This window comes from Chaetura pelagica, unplaced genomic scaffold (genome assembly GCF_000747805.2).
Source record: "Chaetura pelagica isolate M959 unplaced genomic scaffold, ChaPel_1.0 scaffold386, whole genome shotgun sequence".
In the NCBI taxonomy this organism is placed as follows: Eukaryota; Metazoa; Chordata; class Aves; order Apodiformes; family Apodidae; genus Chaetura; species Chaetura pelagica.
Window position 1 is genome coordinate 2,799,395 of NW_009953703.1, and position 25,943 is coordinate 2,825,337.

At 37.7% G+C, this 25,943-nt stretch overlaps 1 protein-coding gene across 1 annotated transcript in view; it reads right to left on the reverse strand.

The window, feature by feature from the left end:
- The window catches only part of MGAT5 (mannosyl (alpha-1,6-)-glycoprotein beta-1,6-N-acetyl-glucosaminyltransferase), a 66,437-nt gene that overhangs the window by 38,961 nt on the left and 1,533 nt on the right, over window positions 1-25,943 (reverse strand). Inside the window, exons 2-4 of the mRNA XM_010000381.1 lie at window positions 23,091-23,258; window positions 9,564-9,640; window positions 8,041-8,130 (exon numbers count right to left, since the gene is read on the reverse strand). Of these exons, the coding sequence (XP_009998683.1) occupies window positions 8,041-8,130; window positions 9,564-9,640; window positions 23,091-23,258 (335 nt within the window). The remainder of the gene's footprint in view (window positions 1-8,040; window positions 8,131-9,563; window positions 9,641-23,090; window positions 23,259-25,943) is intronic.

The following is a 25,943-nucleotide window of genomic DNA, read 5'->3' on the forward strand; positions in this document are numbered from 1 at the left end:
TAGTTGACTCAAATTAATATTAGTATACTCTGTGGGTCTAACACTCATTTTCCTAATTGATATTCTTAGTCAACTCCTCTTTTCATTGGAAAGACCAACTTGATTCACCAGAGGATTTTTAAATGCATACTCTTTGAAGTATGAAATATCAAACTTTCAACAAGTATGCCAGTTTTGTTATTTTCAGGACTGATAAATGAACTGGCCAGACTGCATAGGCATTCTCTTGTAGAAAAAGGAAATCATTCTACTAATTTTTATGAGCCAGTGGTTCATGTACCAAGAACTGCTAGATGGGGGGATAATAATTAACAAGAGCACCAAGAAAGCAAAAGGTGAAGGAAACAAACCTGACACACCATGGGAAGAGGGATGAGGAAAAAAACCCTTTTTAATTCAATATGTTGACTCGTGATAAAGCAGGGATGGAGAAGCAAAATACTGATGACAAACCAGCCAAACTAGGATTACTTTAACAGTGAATTTCAGGTAAACTTGGGTAAAAAAGATGAGAGGTATATATACCCCAAAGATGGAAAAATTTTGAGAGCAAAACCAGCCAAAACGCTAATACAAATTCTGTTGTTCAGAACACAAGTTAATTTTGCAAATAATTATAGAATCAGCTGGAATCAGTAAGTCATGGTTCCAAGAGAAACTGAGTGTAAAATCAGAGTATGATGGGAGTGATGGCAGCAGGTGGAACACTCAAACACCCAATGCTGAAGCTCATGAACCAGAAGTCACTTCTAGATCACAGTAGCTTTTATCAGGTAGACACTGAGTGAAGAAAGCAGAAGTGAAAAACTATAGCAGGAAAGCCTACACAAGTTGTAACATCTGTATTTAGAGGTGCCTAGTACTCAAGAAATATCAGACCTCCAAGAAAAACAAGGTTTTGAGGGGAAACAGAGATAGCTTTCTTCATCTCAAGTTCTTCCTTTCTGTTCAGTGAGAGCTACAGATGATCAACAGTGTATAAACACTTTGATAAAAGGGAGGGGGGTTTCAACTATAAAAGATATTGAAGACTTTAGAGACAGCCTTTATAGAACTACTATAAAAAAAGAAAACAATAGCATTGAGAGGTCTACAGCAGCACAAAGCCTTAGTAAAGACCGCTTAAAAATCATGTAAAGAAACTCAGTATTTTCTGTCAGAATTAAGTTTGTACTAAGCCAGTTGAGTAGCAAAATGTAGTCTGTGCTCTTCTCTATTTAGCCCCATGTAATGATACAGAGCAGTGCAGAATACACACTAATTCTGTTGCAAATAATTTAAATATAATAATTATCTTTTTACAAGACAACAATTTTATGTTCTTTCCATTGTTCTTTCATCACTTGGTCAACTCAAACTGAGCGCTTAAGCATTTCCTGCGCAGAACATGCAATATCTCATCTTTAAGCTTAGAAACTAGTTCTAATTGCATCTCTTGGCAAGGCAAACAGTTTAATGAGAGTTTCAGATGACCCAGAAAGTGGGTGGGTGGGTTTGCGTTTTAAAGAACCAAGTAATGGCACACTTCGGCTAAAATCACTTCTGGGTTTCTTCTACAGAACATGACAAGGTAGCCCCTAACTAAATATGAAACCTAAGTGGTTAAGTAATTTTCCTGAGTGCCTTGCATGACCCAATATGGCCCACAAGAGTAACTCAAGTTGCACTCATAAGTTCTGCAGCTGCTCCTCTTAGATTCAGACTACTAACCAGTGCTGTGGAAATTTCCTTGAAAAGGCAGCTGCTACAGTTACTGAATAATGCAGAAGGATGTTAACAAAATTACCTTTTTCCCACAGAATGCCAGTGAAAACTTCAACAATTTTTTTCAAACGTACTGATGTAAGTACACATCAGGTGTTATTTCAGTGAGTACTAGCTTAGAGCTACATATGTGGGAGAAAGAAAGACAAGCTTGTCTAAAACTGCTCAGACTGACTTGAGTGAAGGCCTTCAGTCTTCATCTTGTATGACAAATAAGCACCAACAGTCATGCAAGCTCTGTGAAAACACCTGGTGCCTGTAACTTCCTTTTCTCCCCTTGCTTCCAAATCACTTAAAGAAAGCCTATCAGCTTTCATAAAAACTACCAGGGACAAGAGAGAGACAGGGCAGGGAACGTGATGGCAATGATTAGGGACTTGGTTTAGCAACGTATTTTCTGGAAGCTCCTAATACAAAACAGGGTGACAAGGCAGGGGAGGGGGTTGAAACCTGGATTGGTTGGTAACTTGTGACAAAAAACATAAAACAGCATTAAAGCTAACTTTACCTTAGCAGGAATATTTGTGATCAAGTAACATATAGAACGGGGAAAAAGCCTGCATGCATACATATGAATGTGTGTATAGATGTGTATGTATATGATTATAAACAGGAAAATGACACAGGATGTGCTAGGGCTTCAGAATGCAGTTACTAATCTGGTATTGTTTCATTCATACACATCTTTTCTCTGTCATTGGCAATGATGACAGGAAGGATTATGACATCACAAAAGTGGGTCTAGATGAAATCTCAATCAGAAAGGCACAAATACTTCAGCTTTGTATTTGTTTAGGTACAGAAAATCCACATTCAACAGGCTCTAAGTTTGAGCAAGAGGAACAACAAGGCCAGTGGTATTCTTTTAGATCTGGCTCTTCAATTTGTTTATGTATTTGATTTGATCATTTAAGACAAAACACAAAAATTGTCTCTGAAGAATGAAGCAGGACTCCCTTTTCCAGGACACCTTCCTCACTGGGTTAGCATCAGTTCTTTCTCCAGGTTATTCTCTCCATAGCAACCAACATTATCATGCACATGCTTTAACAGGAAGGATGTGCTATCAGACTACAGATTAGATGTTAAAGAAGATTGTTGGGAAACAGCAACTGAAGAATTGAAGACTGACCATCTTTTGGATGACTGATAAAAATGCTAAACTATTAATTCATATTGATCTTTGTACTGTTGCAGTTTCGAGTCAGACCTAGTGTTGAATTCAATGCCTATCTAATGCACTAGGTGGTCTTTGACTATGCTCAAGAAACTAGGTTCACCTGAGATGTCATATATTTAGAAGTTCAAAATTTAAGTACTACTCGATTACAGATATGAGTGAAAAGTCAGCCAGCAGCCTAGATTCTGCTCAAACTCAAATCAAGAGTTTATATGGTTCCTATCATAGTCAATCCACTGTCACAGTGACTTCACGTAGCTTACAGGTGAAAAAAAAAACCCAACAAACAAACCTAAGAGATTAGAAGAGTATGTTTTATAGAAGCTTTGCAGGTATGTGTTCCAGTAATTCTTCCTCAGAAATACACTGAGACTGAAGGCAAGTCAAGATTGCAGCACGTCAGTATATTACAGAGCAAGTACTTCAAGTACAGTTATAAGAACCTGGCAAACACCTGTAGCATTAGAGTAGTTTGAGCATCTTCCAAACTGAATGAAAGCATACTTTGCCAGCAGCTTTCCACATCCAGAATTTCAGGAAGTCCTTTAGGCTTTTAAAAAGACTCATACTGGGAGTTTAATAAAACAGAAGTTGAAGGGTACTCTCTCCAAACACCTGGGATAATCTTCATTTTGGACTCTTCCAAATGGCAGGTGCAGCCCATGTACAGGGAATCTAGAGCAACTTTCTTTGCACATCAGGTGAACAGGGTTATTTCTCAGTGTAATTCTATTCATGGTGAAGTGCTGCTATTAAATCTCTTATGTCAGTCCCACAGTGGGAAATAAAAAAAACCAGTGCTGCAATATCTGCTGAAAGAAAGCACATCTTTAAATTTATTAGGCAGTACAAACGCAGGCAGAGAACTCAATGTTCACTGACAAAATCCATTTGAGTATTTCATGTGAAAGAACTGATCCCATTGGGAAGGTGACTGTCTCAACTTCTGTAGAAGCTGCAGTACCTATATTCAGTTAACCATTTCTTCAGTGACAGGTAGTCATTTTGAAGGTGCTACAAAGTCCACAGTGTGCAAGACAACTGCCTGCCTGTTTAGTGAGATGGAGGAGTGTACAACTCTGAATTTAGTTGTTTCCAAAGGCAATCCCAAATATTGTGTGCCAGGTACCTGCAGTACCATTGACACTGCAGCATGAAATTTTATACATAAGCAACAATCAACAAATGGTCTCTTATCTAAATTTGGTAATGTACACTAAATTGGATTTCTCTCTTACATTAGCACCTACACCTTTCCCAATAACATACAAAAAATACTAACCCTGGTCTAAAGTGACCAGGTAAAAAAGAGCCCCCTTTGCCCAAATCCAGGCCAATATGCTCATGGGTGACTTGGGGATAAAATACTGACAATTATTAGCATTTAAATTTCTTAGGGACACATGTAAGATGACAAAAGAACTTCAAGCTTTTGCTGGTTTAAAGTTTAGACAATACTGGTTCTGTCAATTCTCTAAGTAATTCTGTAGAATTAAAAACAAGTTGGTTTCAAGTTAAATTACAATAAAGAAATAAAAATCATCAACTCATCTCAATGTCAAAAATCGGCTTACACATGCAGTGGAAGTTGCGGAATGGGGACTTCCTCACAGACTCTAGTAAACTGCAGTGAACTAGCAAAACTACAAGGATTTGGGGAACCTGTATACTTATGATTCCCAGGTGTTTTCACTAAAATATGTCTCAGACTACAGCCTGCATTCTGGAAACAAATCCACATTCAAAACCACCTTCAGTTAGTATTTCTCTTCTCCATCTCTAAAAGCAAAAGTAACACTGTAAAGAAGAATACTACTGCAACTAAATCATCCATTCTGTTTCTATGAAGTCTGAAGAACCAAACCCAGTAATTCTCTCTAGAGGTACACATGCACACGCACAAAAGCTTTGGGAGTTTCAATGACTGGTCTTTGAAACAGTTTTAGTCTTGAAGTGTTGGATCCACCTCCAAGAAGGGTATCAAAAATTGCACTTCAAAGGGGACCTGCAAACCCAAAGGCAGGGATATTAATAAGATCCACTCAGCTCCAGCAGGTCAGTGTAATGACCCCTGGGCAGTGGTAACTTGTACCACAGCTACTGGCCCAGCAGGCCCACTCCTGTGAGGCAGGCAGCTCTCCCAGAGCAAGCACGTATCTCTAGATGAAGTAAAGGAGCAATAAGATCCCTCCACCATTTTATTGCTTGTTGTTAAGCTGGGAAACTGTGTGTGAAATTCATTTTCTGGAAGATATTTTTAGAAGCTTCATTCTTTAGGTGCTAACTGACATTTTGCAGTGGAATGTATTTTTGTACTGTCTAGAAATTCATTTCTTCACATTTCTCCCCAGAGGCAATGCTACCCATGAAAACTTTAACTGTGTCACTGACATTACATTGTTAAAACAACTGGCTTTTTCATAACTAAATGCTAAGTTTAAGAGGAAGTTAACTCTTCTCAATGGGCAAGCTCGTATCATGGTCAAAAGGAAACAAGTTCCAACTATCCAGAAACCTGTTAGTGTAAGTTGTTTTTCAATTTTTGCTACTTCTAAATCCCTGTCTTGCTCTGTTATTTAAGGGAATGTAAGCCTGGTTTTGCTATTCAAGCCATTTCTGTCTCCTACAGTCTTTCAAAGTCTCCAACACAGTGTTATGCACTATTGCATATGCATAGTGATATGCACAGATGCATATCATCCACCAGGAGTGATTCGGGGCCTGCATCAAAACATTGAGACAGAAGAGGAAAAATCCTTGCAGCTTTACCTGCAAGTCTGACCATGGGACAGCTTTAACTAAACCTGTAAGCCTCAATGTGTTGGATTGCTTCTTGCTTTCATTCTGCTACTACAGTCACCTCCCATCCTGCACAAGCAGCCAAGACACAAGAAGAGAAGGAGCAAAGGGGTGTCAGTTCTTATGTTCCTGCAGAAGGGTCATCCAAAGCAAACCAGAGGAAGCAGAACTGACAATGCTTGCACTCGTGCAGCTACTGCAGAACAGACGACATGGGGCATCCTGCATTTTCACTGCTCTCCATTTTGCAGACACACATAGAGGGGGTTTTATTCCAAGCTTTGTTTCTAAACCTTTGCATAAACTGTGGGTAAGCTGCTGTGCATCTCTGTGGTTCTGACCCATATTACACACCAAAATTTAATATCTCAAGCTCCTTTGTTGACAAGTTTAAAACTGCATTACAGTCAGTGCTAGGTGAGTGTAAAGGAATACACCAACTGAACTGCTTCAAAAGAAAAAGGCAGATCTCAAGAGAATGAAAAAGCACAGGGACTTTTCACACTAGATTGTAAAGGCAATTTTAGGAGTCAAATGCACAATTTGATGCATATTCTGTTTTCAAACTGAGGCTGTGTGTAATTTGATGCATATGTTGCCTTTTCAAACCAAGCATGTGCACAAAACCATCTTCCTCCTATACAATAACTTTAAAGTAAAAAAGAAAAATCTTAACCACTTCCAGTAATCTAATGCATTTTAGTGTTTTAAATCACCAGTTCTGACTTGAGAGCTCTGTAGACACATTTATCACTCAGCTGTGCAACCACACTATGAACTGTCAACTCTTCATCACTGTCCACTTTGACAAATTACTCTCGCAACAGCATTTCCAAGTTATCCTTAGGAGACAATGCACCTCATAAATCCACATCATTGTAGTGTTATTAGAATTTCATTTCATGCTTGCATTTGCAAACATTTTAAGCTTTCAACCTCTGCTGCTGGGCATTAATCATTGAATTAATCATAGGATTAAGAACGCCAAATTTAAACTCAAGGTTAATAATATGCTCACCCAATATTAGTTTTACATTCTGTCATGGAAGAAGAAAAAAATAACAGCATCAACTGAGTTTTCAAACTTGATGATCAGAGAAGGTTTTCACAGAAAATACTATGATTTAAAAGAAATGCAAAATAATAAATGCCATTTAAGAACAGGAGATTCTTAAATTCAGTTGACATGGATCTTCATTTTTAAGATAACATCTGCATTAAAAACATGAAGCACCACTTGGTTGACAAGATGGTTATGAAACCACATCGCTAGCTTCTATGAATAATAACAGGATAAATGATATAGTCATCCTGTATATTTTCCTTCCCCAGCTTTATAGCTGATAAATAAATAAACAAACCAAAGCTGGTAACAGAAATGGAATGAGTCAGATTTGTGATTTAACCTAGTATTTTTTATTCCTTCACATATATGTTTCAGATATGCATTTAACTGGTGGTTAATGAGCAAGTCCAGAGGAGGGCCACAAAGATGATGCAAGGGCTGGAGCATCTCTCCTATGAAGACAGGCTGAAAGAGTTGGGGCTGGTCAGCCTGGAGGAGGGAAGGTTTGGGGAAGGCCTTATAGTGGCCTTCCAGTATCTGAAGGGGGCCCTACATGAAAGCTGGGGAGGGACTTTTTACAAGGGTGTGTAGTGATAGCACATGGGGTAATGGTTTTAAACTGGAAAAGGGGAGATTTAGGCTAGATGTTAGGAAGAAATTCTTTCCTGTCAGGGTGCTAAGGCATTGTAACAGGTTGCCCAGGGAAGTTGTGGATGCCTCCTCCCTGGAGGTGTTCAAGGCCAGGTCGGACAGGGCTTTGTGCAACCTGGTCTAGTGGAAGGTGTCCCTGCCCTTGTGGGGGGGTTGGAACTAGATGATCTTCTAGATCCCTTCCAATCCAAACCATTCTGTGATTCTATTCCAAATCTGTTGGGTGTGGGAAGAGCCATGGACTCTTCTTCCCCAGTCGACCCTGCCAAAAGGGACCTTTGTATACTTACAGCTGTGATCATTCAGATTGGGTTTTGTATTTATTTGTGTATTTGGCTCTCATCCCATGTATTACTGTCCCTTCCTTATTCCAGCACACCTGTTCTAGTTTTAACCTCTAACCCCCTTAAGTCTCTCTTCCTAATTCCCCTTTTACCTTCCCATGGGAGGGTGGAAGGGAGTAAAAGTCAGCAATTCTGTTCTCTGTTTTTTTGTTTGCCCCAACCACTAAACCAAGACAGTTAACAAAAATATGGAGCCACCGTGATGTTCCCCTTCTGCAGATTAAAAGATTACTGACCTCACTGAGGTAAATAAAAAAGGAGCATGTGGACCCATCTACACCATAACTTGCGTAACAGGGATCCGATCGCCACATATCTTTCATCCACTGCAACAGAACAAAAACAGCCTGTTATCTTTAAGTACCATGTAACAACTCTGCACTATTTTACAATGAACTCAGAAATAACAGGTGAAAGCTGCAAGCGACTGACTACATCCCACCAGACAGAAATAACCAATACTGAAGCAGTTTTATGAATATTTTGCAGAATACTCTGCATTCAGCTCCAGTGAGGAAGTAACAACATACCACACATGAGCACACTTAACACAAACTGGTAGCCAGGCAAGCAGAGACAAATATCAAAAGGAGAAGATATTCAGGATGCAGACATAAGGGTGTGGCTGGAGCTAAACTGCATTGCCTCCCCCCACCCCGTGTTACACTTGCTCTGGAATTTAACAGATAATTTCAGTTACCAAGATTGAAATCTGCCTGACTCTGCCAAGAATCTGCCATTTCTGCAGATGCAAGTAATTAATTTAAATTTGTACTTTAATATTCAAACAATGCATTACATAGTCACTAAGCAGCTAGTTTGGCAAAATGGATGAAAAAACAGACCAGAGATTTAAAACTTAAGAAAATTTTTTTTATATATAGTATTGCCTAAGAATAGTATTTAGAGAAAAAAGGCAACATAATTTCACATATACTTTGGTACTACTTTGTTTCCGCTTTCAGAAATAAATCGTAATACTTGATAATGACATTTAAGTGTCAAGCACTTTCACATTTGTCCCCCACTACTAAAACAGTATCCTTATGCTTTAAATGTATTGTGGGGGAAAAAAATGCCAAAAAGCTCTACCCCTCAAAGTTTTGGTTTTGAAGTTTTTTTGTTTGTTTCCTTTCCAACCAAAGTCTGATGGCTTTCAATATTTGGCCTTTCCAACTGCATTATTAATAAAATATAGATTTTATGTAGAATCAGCTGTGAAGCCCAAAGTTCTTTTTGCACACTTAGTGCAGCATCTAGATTATTGGCAGAAAAGGCAAAATACTTTTAAGAGAAAGGAAGAACCAGACAGAGTTGTTGGCAAAGAGGGGAAAGAACTACAAATGCCTTCCTGAAACAAGAAAGGACTGGTGTGAGGTACCAACAGAATTCCAGTCCCAGGATAGAGAAATGCCAGACCACTCATAATGGGGAAAAAAAGAAGACTTTCCAAAAAGAAGAAACTTCCTGAATAACAAGACAGCATTAAAATAAGGCACTTGATTGAATGGTATAGCATTTTAAAATAATACGTCATTTTATGCCTGTCTTAATAAGATGCCACTTTATTTCTCTGCAGCAGTAGCATTAAAAGCTTGAGGTGAGCAGTGCTGTAGTGCCACACATGCCTACACATCCTCTTTTTACTTTTTGACCCAGTTATTCTTGTTTTACATCACTGGCCAAGTACTGACCTCTTGCAACCTATGTTCAGTTCTTAACAGAACACACATAACAAGATTACAAAGTCTTCCATTACCTTTATTTTCCCTTCACAGTGAGGAAAACCATCCATAGGAGGCAATTCACACTGTTCTTGGGCTCCATTTATGAGATCTAAAGAGAAACAGACCATAACTGAATTTAATTTTACAGTTCTGACAGCCTAATGAATCCTTCCTTTTATTTTCATGAATCCACAATCCAGACTGACTGAAGAGTCCTACTGTGTAATATTTATTATAACATTAAAATTCAGTGTACTCTTTTTTGACTATAGAAGAAAATGGTTGCACAGATTTCAACTCTGACTTGCAGTAAAAGTGCTTAACTAAAAAAACATGTCTATGAAGACTTAGAAATTAAGCTAATCCATACTGAAAATAATTAAAAGCAAAATATCTTCCTAATTAAAGTCTGCCTAAAACTACTAAACAGCCACAATTTGTTTCCAATTGCCAAACATTTCTAAGATGTATTTGCTCTTAAACACAAAAACTAGATTTTCCGGTTCTGTTATCACTTTATTAAATACCCACTATCTGCAACTTGCCATTAGATATATGAACCAATTAATACATGCTACAATTAATATGTTACTTACAGCCAAGTTGCACTATGTCATATCTAATAAGAAAAATTTCTGATGGTCCCCCAAGGATTTTTTTTCTTTTTTGCCTATTTTATCATTCCTTATTTTTGAAACACAATATAAAGTGCAACACAGAGCAGTATTTCTAGCCCATGAGCTAAGGAAAAAGGAGAAGTTTTGAAGGACATATCAATTTCAGGGAGGCTCTTTCCTCTAAGAATTTAGAAGAACCCTCTAAGGCAGGCTTTTAAGGCAAGGAAAACTATTAGCATGGTGGAGAGATTCTTGCCAAAGGCAGAAGAGGATGAGGTTTTCAATTTAGGTAGTTCATCCCAGAGTTATCTAAATTACACCTGCATCATTTCTGTCTTTTCCTACAGGCAAGAGTCAAGATCATTAATGCTAGACATCCATCAACCTAGGAACACTTCATGCTATTGCAGATATAGTGCACAATTTTACCCAGAATATGCTAATCAGATCTCAGACAGAAAAAAAAAAAAAAAAAAAAAAAAGAAAAGGCTGCTGCACTAAAATAAGAGTAGGAACAAGATCAGTGGCTAAAAGTTAGAACACTGAATTATATACAAAAAAACACCTCCTGATTTATCTGAGTATTTTCCATGTTTTTGCAAATAGTTTATTTTAAAGATAAAAACTTGAAATATGAGTGAAACATTGCAAAATGGAGCAGATGGGGAAAGAAAAATCATGCCAGGAAGAAGACACTTATTTGGCAGTCTCTGCAGCAGCAGTAGTTTGACAACCTGATCTGTACTGCCAATGACAATAACACTGAAGCAAAGTATTTTTTAAGTTGACCTTGTAATTGCAAATCAGTAAGCACTTTCAAAATATTCTCCCTTATCATCTTATCCTTAAGGGATTCTTGCAGACTAGTCCACTAACATCTATGGCTCTGAATTCTGCTTCAAGTAAGAACTTACAGAGCACGCATACAAATATCAACACTGAGTCAGTGCAGTTAAATAACAATGGGAATTCTTGCCTTACTTACTTTTTCTACTGTTCCAGTGCTTTCTTAAGGGGTATTTCTTCTCAGCCACTATCAGACCCTCAACGTGCCAGAACTACCATTCAACTTGACTCTTGGTTAGATCACTGATATGGTGTCAGTTGAAAATAGATCTTGTCCAAGACTAATACTTGAAACCAGAAAAAAATTTGATTGGCACTAGAAAGGAAGCAAAGTAGAGGTGGGAATGACAGTCCCCTAGGGACTGCAGTTGCAGGAGAAGCCACTGGCACACCCAAGCAAAGCCATCTAAACACAGAACCTTTCCATTGCTTGCTCTGGGCTAAGCAATCCTCCTGTGCAAGATGGTCAGTCCTCCTTAGACTTGATGTTACTCGTTCATCTCCTTATTTATCAAAAGTAGAGAAGTACTGAAAAGCTGCTCTTCTGTCCTTTCTGCTGATTGGAAGATACAGCTTGCCAACAAGTAGGATTGTGAACTTTGTCTTCTATCTCTAGCCATCTTTGTTATCTTACTGAGTGCCACCCAGTTCAGAGGGTTAGTCATGTAAACCCCCTCTTCTTCTGAAGTTCCTTTAAGTAGAGGGTAACACATAAACACAAGATATATTTTTTTATTTTACGGCACAAACATCTACCATGCTAAGTTTTTCACTTATACCATACTGCATTTTAATGGGCATCTCATGATCTGTCAAAGAAAAGAAGGATGGAGAAAAAACCCACAAGATACAGAAAACGGCCTCATTTTTGGTAGATACAAGATTATAGTCTAAATACCTGTTTGCTCTTGCCATACATAAAACTTTTGTGCATGCCTGTGTGTTTTTGGGAGATGGGCAGTGATCTCTGCTACTGTTCATTGCTCAAAAGGTTTTACAGGATCCCTGTACTTGAAAGATCTCCTTGCAAGAATATAAATTGCCTTGTTGCAACAGTCACATATCACACCCACCATACACTTTAACAGCTCAGATGAGCTGTGGCAGTACTACACACCAATACTTCCCAAGCAGAAAGCCAGCCTTCCCAGCTCTCCCTGTTGCTGCCCATCCCCATAAGGAAAATGCAAAAAACAGACATTTATGTCAGCACAAGATTTTTCTCAGACTTCTGGTCTTCCCTGTGGCCAGCTGCACCAGGGCTTTTGCTGAGCAGGCCCACTCCTGCTTTTCCACTGGGATGATTTACATGCAAGCAGCATACTGATCTCCCCAGGATAATCTTTATGTACAAGAAACACCAGCATCCACCTTCATCAACTCTAACCATGTTAAAATGCTTGGAGAAGAATTAATGCCTCTAACAGTATTTCCAAAAGAACATGATGATTTTTTTTAGTATTTTCAGGAGTATCTGACACAAGCGGACATGTGGTTCTTTGTTGCCAGCTATGCCTAAACCACAGCAGCTCCCAGCCTTTTTTTTTCCTTAATGATCAGAACTTGTGTGAAGAATTCAGCTCCTCTAGCTGCTCACTACTAACCATTTGCTGGAGCCTGCAGGCAACAGCTAGTCAGCTATAAGCAACAATAAGACTCCTTTCCTCATCCTTATTAAACTAGCTGTTCTGAACTACTGTTACTGGCACAGGAAACATTCTTGTAAAATCCCTAAAGTCAAGGAAGTCGTGACCAGCCTCTTTCAGTAACAAGTTCATAGCTACACATTAATGGACCAGTTTGCCCTCAAACCATGCTGAACAGCTGGACCAGCAGAAGCAGCAGCAAGGGCTGGACAAGATTCCCTAGCATGTCTCTAGCTCACTTCGGGCCCATACTGCCAAGTCAGCTCTCTCACTTTTTTTGTGCACACGCTTTGACCATCCACTCAAACTAGAAGCAGGCTCTTCTTAAAAAAGAATCCAGAGGTGAACAAAATCTTGCATCCCCATGAACAGCTGGGACCAACCTCAATCACATACGAGGAATTTACACTTTTGAGTGGATCACAGGCATGGGGAGATGAAGAAAGTTGAACCCTGGGGATGCTGATCTACCCATCTGGATCTTCCAAAGCATGAAAAGCAATTATTAAAATACAAGTCAAGAGCTTAGAGTTTCTTATCATTTGGAGTGATGAAAAAAACCCCTAATATCTGATAAAGGTTCTTGTTAAAAAGGTTTGGCTAGAATTATTAAGTTGCTGCCAAATTAATGTTGAATAGCTCTTACCTAAAGGGGAAAAAATACATTATTAAGCCAGACATTAAAGTTACTGTTGGAAAGCAGTATTTGAGAAACCATAAGAACTTTTGCCTTTAATTAGGATGTATGTAACTTAAAATGCAAGTTCTGAGATCTCCTTTCCCAGCTAAAACTTAGAACTTACAACCAAAACAGTCAGAAATACAGTAAGTGTTGTGGCAGTACAAAGGAACAGCAGATAATACATAAGCTTTTTCTCTTAAGCTTTGTGTGAACCATGGTATTAATTTCTATTCTGCAGACATCCAAGTGTTTTTGAAGTCATGCACAGCTTTTATCCTCTTGACTGCTTTCATGCAAAGACCTACTTATTCAACATTTATCTCATATGATGTTAAATTAAAAGTCAATGCACTGACAAATTGAAAATAAGAATGTGTGCATATTGTAAACCCAAGACCACAAAGGTGTTACAGAGTATCCTGGAAAAAATTGAAAATATTGATAAAACACCAAGCTACTCTCGATTTTAAAAAGCTCTTTAAATATAGTACTCTGTTTGTGAAGTCCTGGGATATTCAATATCTAACTAACCAAAACTCCATCCCCATGTTTAGAAAAGAGCCGTACGTTCACTTTGCAAATACATGTGATTGTTTAGAGATACACAGCTCTGCACTGGAGATCGTTAGTGCACAGCAAGTGAACCTGAACTTGTGAACAATCATCAGTTATTTCATAGCAAAGTCTGGCACATTAGTATGAAACAGCTGGCAGATTTAAGCTAAGCCACCTAACCTTGCATTGGAAAAGATACTTCTCCCTTCTTGCTCTAGATGAACAACTATACTGGCAGAAGTCCTATGCCTTTGACACTGCCCTCTTTAAACAGCAGTTGACAGGTACAGGCCTTTATCATCTCTTGCAACTGAACTCCATATCCACACGTTTAGTTTCTTTTAGTGAAGGTCTACAACACCCAAGAGAGAATCGTGGTTAAAAGCAGAATCTGTGATAGGGAATTAATTTTTTGTTTGCTTTCCACTTACTCAAACAAAACAGTAAAAGTGAGTGCTACATACATATTTTGTCCCTTTCCAATACTGCACCATCTTCTAAATAATGTGTTTTGTAAGAGGCTAAAAATTCTGCTTCAATTTTTCTCCATCATACAGTTCGGAAGTTTAGAAATAATCCACTAAGACAGTGAGTAACAGTTATAAGTAGTTACTCGGTAGCGATATTTTTATTGATAGATAACTCTATTGGTTATAAAAGTTTTAAAATAACAAATAGGAAAAAAAGGCAAATTAAACCCCCACAATACTGTTGAAATTACAAACTGTGACACCACCAGCCTATCTAGTCTTCCACAGAACAACTCTCCATTCTCCAAAGAACAGAAGAAGTATCTTAGGAACATAACACGACACAGAATTTTATATACTTTGGAATATTGAGGCTAAAACCCAGATTTCAAGACTAGTGCAAAAAAGCCTATTAGAATATCTTTTGATGACATGTAGCCCAGATAACAGCTCAAATCAAAGTGCTAAAAAAGAGAAGTATCTTAGGAACATAACACGACACAGAATTTTATATACTTTGGAATATTGAGGCTAAAACCCAGATTTCAAGACTAGTGCAAAAAAGCCTATTAGAATATCTTTTGATGACATGTAGCCCAGATAACAGCTCAAATCAAAGTGCTTCCCATCAACAGATCTCATAAAATCAGGAACCTCCTTAGTATTTGAAGGACAAAATAATCATATCCAATCAAGTCTATTCATCAATTTTATGTCTATTTGTTGTCTTTCTGGTTTTGATAATTAAATAAAAGTACTATTCTTACTTTAATTCTCTTGTTTTGTCTATTTCAATTCTGAAATTTCATATCTACAGTTAGACACAACACTCTAGTTAAGTCTGGTTTAGCTTGTATAAGGTCTCCTTTCCTTTCTCCCATTAATTAACACATTCTCACTTTAACTCACATTTTTCATCTCCAGCTGACAAGATTCCTTTAAAGAGAGAAATTGCAGTGTGAGCTGAAAGTACCATCAACATATTCAATGAAATGAACTTAAAGGTTTCAAGATTTTAAATGTCTAGCACAAAATGCTTTCTACTAATATTTTAGAAACTTCAGCAGTAAAGCATGGGTAATGGTTGAAAGAAAATTAACTTTTCTAGTGCTAGTCCATCCTCACACAGCTGTGCTGCTGCGTTCCATTAACACTACAGAAATTAGTGCAGTGTTTGGAGAATTCTAGTAGTAGTCAGGTAGTGAATCAAGACGCAGCCCAGGGGACCACTAAAAGCCCCCTTCAGCATTACATCTTAGGACTGCAGTGGAAAATATTCATGTGTGGTCTTCTGCACAGTCATTGCACTCTGCTGCAACAGGAAGACTTGAAAACACACAGATCTCCCCAGCTCCATGCTACTGCTTCTGTGGGAGGCACATAGACAGTAAAATGGGAAAAACTGCTTGGTACTATCTGCAGTGTGGGAAAAGAATACTATGGATAAAGCACAAGAAATACGAGACAAAGCAAAGCATTACCCTAGGAAAGCTGTAACCTTGGCTATTAGAAGCAGTGCAGCCCACATCCTATTACATCTGATACAAAGACATTCTGTGGGGACAACTAGCTTGTTTTTTTAAGGCATGACTGTAGAGAACATTGTACATACTATGTTAACTGAAAAAAGCCTACTGTAGCCCTCTTAAGACAGGAGAACAGCTTTGGAAATTAAAAATTATATGCAGTATCTTAGCTTTTTCTGTTTTTTCTAAATCTGTTTTGTCTTTGAAGTCCAGAACTATGGGGTGAACTGCGGTTGCAATCTGTTAAAACTAATGAGGCTGGTATATGTGTAACAAAGTTCATCAGACAGAGCGTCATGGGTACAGATCAACTGATCGTGAAGCTACCCAAGTCTCTGACCCCCTCTAAAAGGCTTGAGTGTATCAGTTCCAGGTAGGAGGGATATGGAAATACAATGACAAAGGTCCTTCTCACCATAGTAACATGTAAAAAAAAAAAAAAAGGAAAAAAAAAATCTGCTTGCAGCATTGCCAAAGCTGACTTGTCAGCCTGCCTTGCTACATGTTCAAGAAGGATGCCAGAAATCTGACAGGCATCCAAGCCATCATGTCTTAGATGACAAGTAAATACTGAAGTTTGCATCCTAATGAGTTACTACTAGTTACTAAAGTAGTTAAAAGAAAATTCAAAAGCCACGACAGCAGAACAAGTTAAAGCATAAGGCAGAAAAGCTGCAGAAACTTGGAAGAGATAGATACACCAGAAGTATTCTCCCTCACTGAGCAGTGCTACATACACCAACCTAATACTCCACAGTTCAGTCTTAGTAAGAGTTTTCCAAGAACCAGCTATGTACAAGTGGGGTGTGGGAGAGAATTTGACATGAACCTTCACTTGCTCATTTTTATGGGATCAAAGACGCATCATTAAAATCTTCTGAAGTTCCACTTATCAAGGCAGAACGTTTTGTAAACAACTAGTCTGGCACAGTTTTCAGTGCAAATATGTTATCTGAGGTATTAAGATGGTTACACTAACAAAAAATTTAGCTTTTCACTGAACAAGTGCTATAGAGTCACTACAATGGCCTCAGAGCACCTTGGCCCTTGCTTTAAATCAACATTTTTATTTTTAAAAAATTGGTTTGCAACATGCATATTCAGAATTAATGACAGTATTTAGTAGTGTTTTAAAGCCTGAGGAATTTAAAGCTTCCTTTAGTTTGCTTAAATTAAGTTTTTCCCATAGCTGCCACATTAACACATCAAGAGCTCACAATTTAGAAAAAACAACTCCAAAACAAAGCCCAAAACAAACCCATCCCACAACACACAAACCTTATACACTCTGAAGAAAACTGATTCTTAGATCATGTTTGTGCAAGCAGACTGCACTGATGAAATGTGCTTAGTGCAGTACTGTCCCACAAAAATCAAAGATTTCTTTTATAGTTGTCTTTAGAAAAGCACAACTGTTAAAAGCCAAGTTGCCTAAGCCAAACTGATCTTGTGCCTATCACATGGAACCAAGGATTCAGTGATAACAGAAGCAGTCATGTAGACAAGCTCTGCTTGAAAAGTGTCATGGTTTCATATTTCCCCCTTTCCATTTTATTATCACCAAAACAGCAATCAGGAAAAGTAAGGCTCAGGAAAAGTAGCAGAAAATTGTCCATGTCAAAACAACTGGATTGTTCAACGTTTTTGAGGAGGGAAGAAGAAAAAGGCAAGTATGCATATAATTTTACACATGGTAAAAGTAAAGTGTAACACCACACATGGAAAAAGTAACACCTAAGTTCCCACTCAAGCTACCCAAGGACCATTATGACTTTGCTTTTTAACACATCTGTACAACCTCACCCTCTTGCAGAGATCCCCTCAACTCCTTTGGGATACGGATTAATGACATTTGTGATCCTAAGAGTTCATGTTGTCCATGAAAGATTTTCCAAGACGTACTTCAGAGGAAGAAGCCAGGTGTAGCATCATGTTACAAACACTAAACCTAACCACACCAAGGGTATGAATACACAGTACAGTCTATGTACCAACAACAATCATTGTTCATGTCTGAAAAGGAAGAGAGATTTCTGGTCTCTAAATGGGAACTCAAAAATTAATCAAATAAAAGTTTGAGTTCACCCACTCATGCAGCAGGAGTTACACTCCTTGCTAAATCCCCAACATTTCCTCCTACAAACTGTTATCACCTTATTAGGGACAAGCATAATCCCAAGGGATTTTCTTCAGATCCTTTTATCTGCCAAAAATTCCAAACGCCACCAACAGAATATTTTCTATTGTACATTTCACCACTGCTGCCTCAGTTCTACACCATGCTTGACAGACAAAGGTGGAGCAATTTTTTAAAGAAAAACAAGAAACCGAAACACTTTTCTTCATGTCTTGCTAATGAAACTGATGAAGAGACATTTGTAAAGTTACACGTAACTCTGTAAAGTCATGAATAACTTTATTTCCAAAAAGCCCCTCAATTTTAAACCCTGAGTTCTTAGGTTATTTGGACATCTGCCCAAAGTACAGTTGCAGATCTTGGTCAAAGAATTCTTGACTTATGCTAGGTCATCTCCAACTACCAGCATATCTCAGGTTTCAGTATGGTGATGAAGAGGTTACTCTATGGAAAGAAAAAGTCATGGGCTACCATGACTACCATATAAAAGCTTGTTTAGGCTACACTGGTCAAAGTACAGGCTCAAAATTTATCAAAACTGTTTTTAGGAAGCCACAAACATTTCTATGCTGTTACAAGGCATAAATAGCCATGATGGCTACTGTTTGGCCAGAGATTATCAAACTTCTGGCTGTATTAATAAGCCTAAAATAAAATAGATATTTTTTTCCAAACTGGTTAACAGCTTGGTTAATTACTGTGCCAGTGCCTCCTTTTTCCTTTGCTGACAGGCTGTTTCAGAGAAGTTGGCTCATTTCTTCATGAAGTAATTTATCGTGAATTATTCTCCAAGGTTTATACCACTCCCAGTGCAAAACTTACTTGGGTTACTTAAAAAGTCACACTCAAACTCACATCTGAGCTAAGCTAAAAACAATATATACAAGAACTGAATTAAATATCCATACATTCAAATACTAGAAATATTGCCTTTTTATACCGTTATTCTACTGTCTACATAGAAAAGATGGAGAGGAGTGGAAATTTTTAAAACTCCGTATCTGGTCCAGTTGCTAGTGTCCTTAATCTTACAAAAAATAATACTAACCACAAAAATCAGGTTACATAGCAGTTGTGTTTTTCAAAGTGAGATGAAATCATAACCTGGACTGATTTCAGTAACTTGACCCTGGAACTAAATCAGGATTCCTGCTTTATCACAGTGCTCTACCTGTAGCTTAGGGATACTGTTTTTAGGACTACATTCTGAACACAGCAATGTACTTAATGAAAGAAAAGTCCACTTGCAGAGAGGCTTTTGGAGGAGAAATGTTGACTAATTATAATCTCTTTTCTTTCTACTTTGCAGGTAAAGAGTACTATTATTTTTCCATTCAAGCGTTATTAATACATAAAACACATAACAAAGAAAAGCTCACAGCACATTCAGATTGAACAGTCTAGCCTTCCCTGGCAGTCAGTTTTAAACTATAGAAAAATACTGTTTTGCTCTTGCGTTTGTGTCCAGCCATAATCAGCAATGAGGAAAAATATTTCCAGTATAATAACTTTTATGTTATCCTATTGTGTCTTATTTTATCGCTTGCATGTCCTTAGGTAATATATAACAAACAGTAAACTTTACACATGGTCAGTGAGACAAAATGCAGATTTCAGGATGACTACTGACTCCACTATTTACTACCAAGGTTTACAAGCAGTGTTCATAGACGCTAAGGTGCAGCTACTGACTGCAGGAAGCTTAATTTATTTTAGAAAAGCTTTCCATAGCTAAAGGGTCATGGTTATACAGATTATAGAATCAAGTCTCAGTGTACTGTGATAGCTCAATCCAAAATTAATAAATGCATGAAGCAGCTCCACTGGAAGCAGGACTCCCCTAGGAAAATCTGCTAATGACACTGCATTTTTGCACTGATGAATGAGGCTATAAAATCCTTAATTTACTTCAGAGTTTTAAGCAGAAACTCTAAGGCAAAACAGATTTGCAGAAATATAAACTCTAGAAGTTGTGGGGTTTTTTTTAATTACTAAAAATATTAAACCTTATGTTGTTAGGATGCTCCATAAATACTAGTTGTCCAAACAGAAAGAGGGAAATGACTAGCAATAGCTAAAATGAATTTGTCCTAAGACAGCATTACAATATTACAGTTGATAGTGAGAAACAGTAATCCTAACAATTTTGCTTTCTGTGATCACTTCACAGTGTAACAGCTGAATAAACTATACTAAAGAAAACAGTGAAAGTATCATGTGTATTTGTATACATACATGTTTCAGCTTGGTAAAATGACAATCTGTTGGGTAATAAAATGCCTTCTCTACAACAATTTTCAGATTATCTCAATTGCTCTAGCACAGTAAAAAAATGATGCTGCTGAAATATTACAGACAAAACCAACTTTGGCTTTGTAATCACAATGTTTACTCACCTAGCTTATTTTCTGAACAATTCCTTCCTAACAGACGAGATACATATTATATTTTTACTGGAATTATATGGCTTCCAGAGTTTGCTACTGTCAGGAAACTGCTGAAGACTTATGAAGACAGAAGGAGAAACAACTTTTCCATTTCCATTTGGCTGCCTCTGATCAGATTAATTTCCACTGATTGCTTCAAATGGATGAATAGTAGGCACTTTAACACAAGGCTGAACTTCAAGCTCTATTCTGCCCATTGGTACTATCTATCCTGGAGACACCTGAACAGTAATACTTTTTGAACAGGAAATAAAGAACAATACATTAGTCAAACCTTAAACTGTTTCCTAAAGGTTTCTTCTGTTGTTGCTGTTTAATGTAGTTGCTTCAGATATTTTAAATTTAAGTGTTCCAAGACTCAGAGGTAAAAAAACTGTAGCTCTAATAAGACAAATAGTATTCTTTGCCACAGAGCAGCCAAAAGCACACCATAAACTAAAAACTTCTACCCAGCTCCTTAAACATTGGTCATGAGTACTAAAAGTGTGAATCTAGGAAAATCCAAGAACAACAAGTAAAATGCAATTCACTCTAAGAACTGGTGAGAGATACTTCCTAGTCAGGTAAGAACAATAAGCCTTTACCTGTAAGTGTATATATAAGCAAGAAACAACTTGAGTATGCTGCTTCCAATTATCTGCAAATCTATTAAAATGGATTTCACCAAGTGGAAGACCTTACAAAGATCTTACAAAGATCTTGTGTTGTATTATTTGTGATAGCAACGTGGTTCATGTCAGTCTGCAGGCCCTATACCTCTTCAACTACTTGCTTCTAATCTGCCTTTAAGATGAGAGCCACACTGGGAGAAAAAAAGTACAATAAGGCAAGCAGTAGTAAACCACACATGCAAAGGGCTGCTGTAAATGCCTTTAAGTGTATTTTTACTATGTGATAAGAGAGACACAAAAGTCTGTCTCACCAAGAGATAATATGCCTTCAATGTCCTGGTACCAACAAAGGGCAGTTAGGACAAAGCAGCTGATACAGCAACTCTGCTTATATGGCCTGGGGCCTGCAACTACAAGGACTGAGACAAGTCCACTCCAGCTGCTCAGTCTCATGACTCAATCACACTTGCTCATCCTTATGAAATAAGGAAACAAGGCCTGTAAAACAGGGGGCTTGGGGAGCCTCACTTACACCAACCCTTCATCCAGGACTGATGATTTTCTGTTTTCTATCTGTCTAAACTTTTCTTCTGCTCTCTTTCTCTTCCTTCTTAAAATCATTAAGTAACGCAAGGCCTAATCACATTTTTTTCTCAGGTTGTGCAGCTTAAGCATACAGGTATTGTACTCCAGTGATCTAAATGTCAGCCTTTATGATTGTTCAGCCTAAGATAATAATTGAAGTATCTGAATTCCTTCTATACTTTAATTAAACCTAATTCAAATACAGACCTTTAGTGTTGTTTCAGCTTAATCTGATCAAGGGATATCGGATGGTTGAGCATTTCCTTGGACCATGACATTTTAATCACTCCCCCTGGAAGGGCCAGGTCTGAGACAAAGGTTGGATCCAGCCATACCTGGGCTCCTCTCTGAGAAGGAGTTTAGAAAGCAAGGGGGTCTAGTCTGAATCTTACTGGGTTGCCCTACCTCGGTCATGACAGGTATCATTTGTACATCCACTCTCCTAGATTTTCTTTCAGTGGCATTACCCTATAAGAGGTAGCATTTGCATCTCTGTTTTGACAGACTTGGGAAGGCAACACCCCCTCAACATAAGTATTTATTTTTACAGGAAATCAAGCACAGGCAAGACTTAGGATCACAGCTATCCAGCTATTAATCAAGTTGAACTAAGTCTTCTGTTCTTCTCCCTATTTGGGACTGCAAAGATTATGAGGAGGGCAGACTCAGCCCTTCCTAAGGGTCAGGAGGGCCAGTATCTGTTTAGACTTGGTGGCTGAGCAAACACAGGGCAATAGATCAGGCACTATCAAAATTTATCCAGTGTACCAACCACACTGACAGCTAGAAACACTAAAGGAACTTGCAGGAGAAGAGGAAAGACATTTCACCACAACTGGTTGACTCAAATGCTTTGAAAAGTTGTAAGGGTAGTGAACAGTCTATTCAATGAAGAAAAAAAAATATTATTTCAAATTATGCTTTAAAGCATATATTCGAAGTTGAAGGTATCACGTAGGTTACCTCTGTGCGTCAAACTGAAAGAGTTATTAAGCAGAGCTGGGAAGGACATTTTTAAACCACAATCCGTAACAAACATAATAAATATTTTATTTCCATTAACAACTAATAAAGTGCATAAGGCAGAAATGTAGAGCAGATTTACACCAACCCAAGTAATTAGACTTAAGAGACAAAGCGTCTGCCCAGTTTCATAGTTCTAAAGTGCAACCACTTAAAGTGAGAAACATCTACTGCAAACAAGATGGACTACACACATCTGGCAGATGACTTTTCTTCAGTGTGTTCAAGTTACCACAGAAGAAATTCTTCCTCTGAGTTTGTAAACTGGACTTGATGTTGTCAGTCAGGTTACACTTTGAAATTTGTTTTCTAAGACATTCCAAACATCTAACTCTGAAAAATTTTCTTGTGGCCAGGAGAGAAAAAGCACAGATTTTTCAGCCCTTAAATACTTTAAACAATCGTCATACCCACCTGCTACATTAAGCTTTTCAACTGCTCCTAAGCTGGGAGCAGGAGTGGTAGTATTGTTGGTAGAGTTTGCTCCTGTTCCATTAAGTACAAGATTCTCCACCTTGGACTCCAGCTTCCCAATGCGCTGCAAGATGTTATCCAACAAGACGGCAAGTGTCTTCTTCAAATCTACAAACCAAAATGAAAAGTTAAACTGCTTATCAAGGCGATGCTGTCAGACAGACTGAAAAAATAGATACAAGAATGAGACTGGAATATATACAGACAGTTTTTCAGTGCAAGTAGTTGTCACTAGCAGTCCTATGCACTAAAGCTCCCTACTTCATTGAGCCTCACATACAAGTTTCCCTGGATGTGGAACTTGTCTTCCTGTGTATGTTATAAAGCATACTGCAACCCACATATGTATCATATATTCAAGAAATGTGTGCCTTTAGGGGGACACACATGGGAACAGAAAAATGCACACTTTCTAATAGCTCTAGTAATAAGAAGTTGCTTAAATAGTAATGAATCTAAACCTAAATCCACATTCAAGCACAGTCAGGGGAACAGTCTGTTGAATACTCAAGTCACCCAGAAACAAAAACACCCTTCTAAAAAAGGGACAGCTTCAAACCAGCACAAAAACCTTCTCCAGCTTCTCTTCCACCACAATCACATTCTGCATTGACAAAAAACTGTGAAGTTCCACCTCTCTGTTGTAGACACCATTAATCATTTGCTTCTTCAGTCTGTTGGTGATTGCCTTTACCTATCCAGCTGGTCTGACACAGCACTTCTTTTGTGTAGAAAACAACACACAGTAACATCTGATATTTTTTCTTTCCCTTTTCTTTTGTTCAGACATTATGAAGTAAAGACAGTTGGGTAACCCTTAAGAACTGTGGGCAAGAAAGTAAAAACAGACCACTACCAGACTAAACTGTGTAACTGTGGCAGTAACAAGCCAAAAAAGATGAAAGAAAGCATTGTTCTTTGCTCATTTACCCTTGTCTCAAGATTAAAGAACTTGGTATGATGAATTTACATTATTTTCCCATTTAATTACAGAAAATAATTACATGTGTGTATATAAAACGAGTTTTCTGCTTTTTACAAGTTTAGAATCAAATAACTTTCTAATCTTTTTGAACCTGTAATTGAAATTTTCTCCATATATCTAAAAAGATTCCTCTGCCCCAACATCAGTTGTATTTTTTGCCACACTTATTTTGTGCTGTCTTTATTTTTTTCCCATGACTAGCTCAATTCTTGTGCAAATGAGAGAAAACAAGAAAAGGCTTTTACTTTTAGAAAGCTTATGATTATTTTTTCCAAATTAAAGGAGAGTGATATTTGTTCCATGGAGCCATCAAGTAGATATTTTATTTTGTGTTTTCCTTTGTCCTTTAAAGATCAAATGATGGAATGATCTGAACTATTTTCAAAGGCATCCAGAAGTTTTTTCTCATGTTATTAACATGAACAAAATCAAGGTAAAGAAGGAAGAAAAAAATCTAGGAAAAAAGTAGTAAAAAAAAATAATCAGGAAACAATTAAAGAAACATAGCATACATAAACCTGTGCATTGATCATAAACAGAAAAAACTGTTAAACCTTGCAATTTTTAAATACTGCTATCAAACCACTGATAGGAGAGACTGTCTACTAGAACAAAAAATTGGAGACTAGTTGGAGAACGGAAGGGCAGAAGCAGAGATTCATAACAATTCTTGTAAAACAACTGTTTACTGCTATAAAAATCTAGTATTTGTTGTGTATGTTTGGACTATAACTTTAAAAAGGAAGGTGTTTGACTCACCTACCTGACAGGTCAATTATATGGTAGAGAGAAAAAATGAGAAAGAAACAAGCTGTGCAATCACAACTAAGGAATGACTGAAGGTCTTTTGACTGGGTAAAAGCAGCCAAATCAAGCAAACTCAAAACTTATTATTGAGCATGGAAATAATGACTGCTTGCTAACAGCAATCAGAGGATAAGATTAAAAAAAAATAACAAGGGTAATATACAAGAACATTAGTTTTCACAGAACAGTGAACCAACTTCTGTCCATAAACTTGACCATTATTGTGTTCATTCCTGTACTGATAACCTGATCATTTGCTATCAACAAATCATTTGGTGTGCCAAACAGGACAAATTAACTGATTTATTATGTAATTATCAGTTTACTCAGTTTCATAAAGTATTATTTAATACAGTGCTACTAATTCACTGTAGCACCTTTCCCTCCAATATTTCAAATAAATATTACCATTATTTTGCATCCTTCCAAACTCCTTAATTGAAAACACCTCTCCTAACCTCTCTTTAAACTTAAAATTCTTCTTAGCCACAGAACTTGACATTTCTACACAAAACTTACCTATAACTTCACAGAAGGATAACTAAATCATTTCACCCATTTTCAAATGCAGTTTAACATCTCCTGAGGAACCTGACCACTCTTTGGCAGCAAGTGAACTTACTCCTCAGGAGACTTTAGAGCAGGAAATTAATGCCACAGGCAACAAGCTGCAGGGAGATCCTACCTTAAGAATATCCTGTACTCTGAGACCTAGCCAGGGCACAGATTAATGCAGTTACCCTTCAATTTCTGGAGGAACATTGGTTTTTAGTTTGGTTTTTTTTGTTTGTTTGTTTTTTGTTTTTTTCTTCTTCAGTTCATCTACCATCAAGCACTCTTACAAGATAATGGGGCACTGATGATGGCTATATAGCAGATAAGGGTTTGCTTTAATCCTATGAACACACTTCTTTTGGAACTTCTACTTGCTTGGAGGTCTTCAAACTAAGTACTGATCTAGTACCACTCTATTTAGCTTGTGTTGCTTTGTAAGATAACCA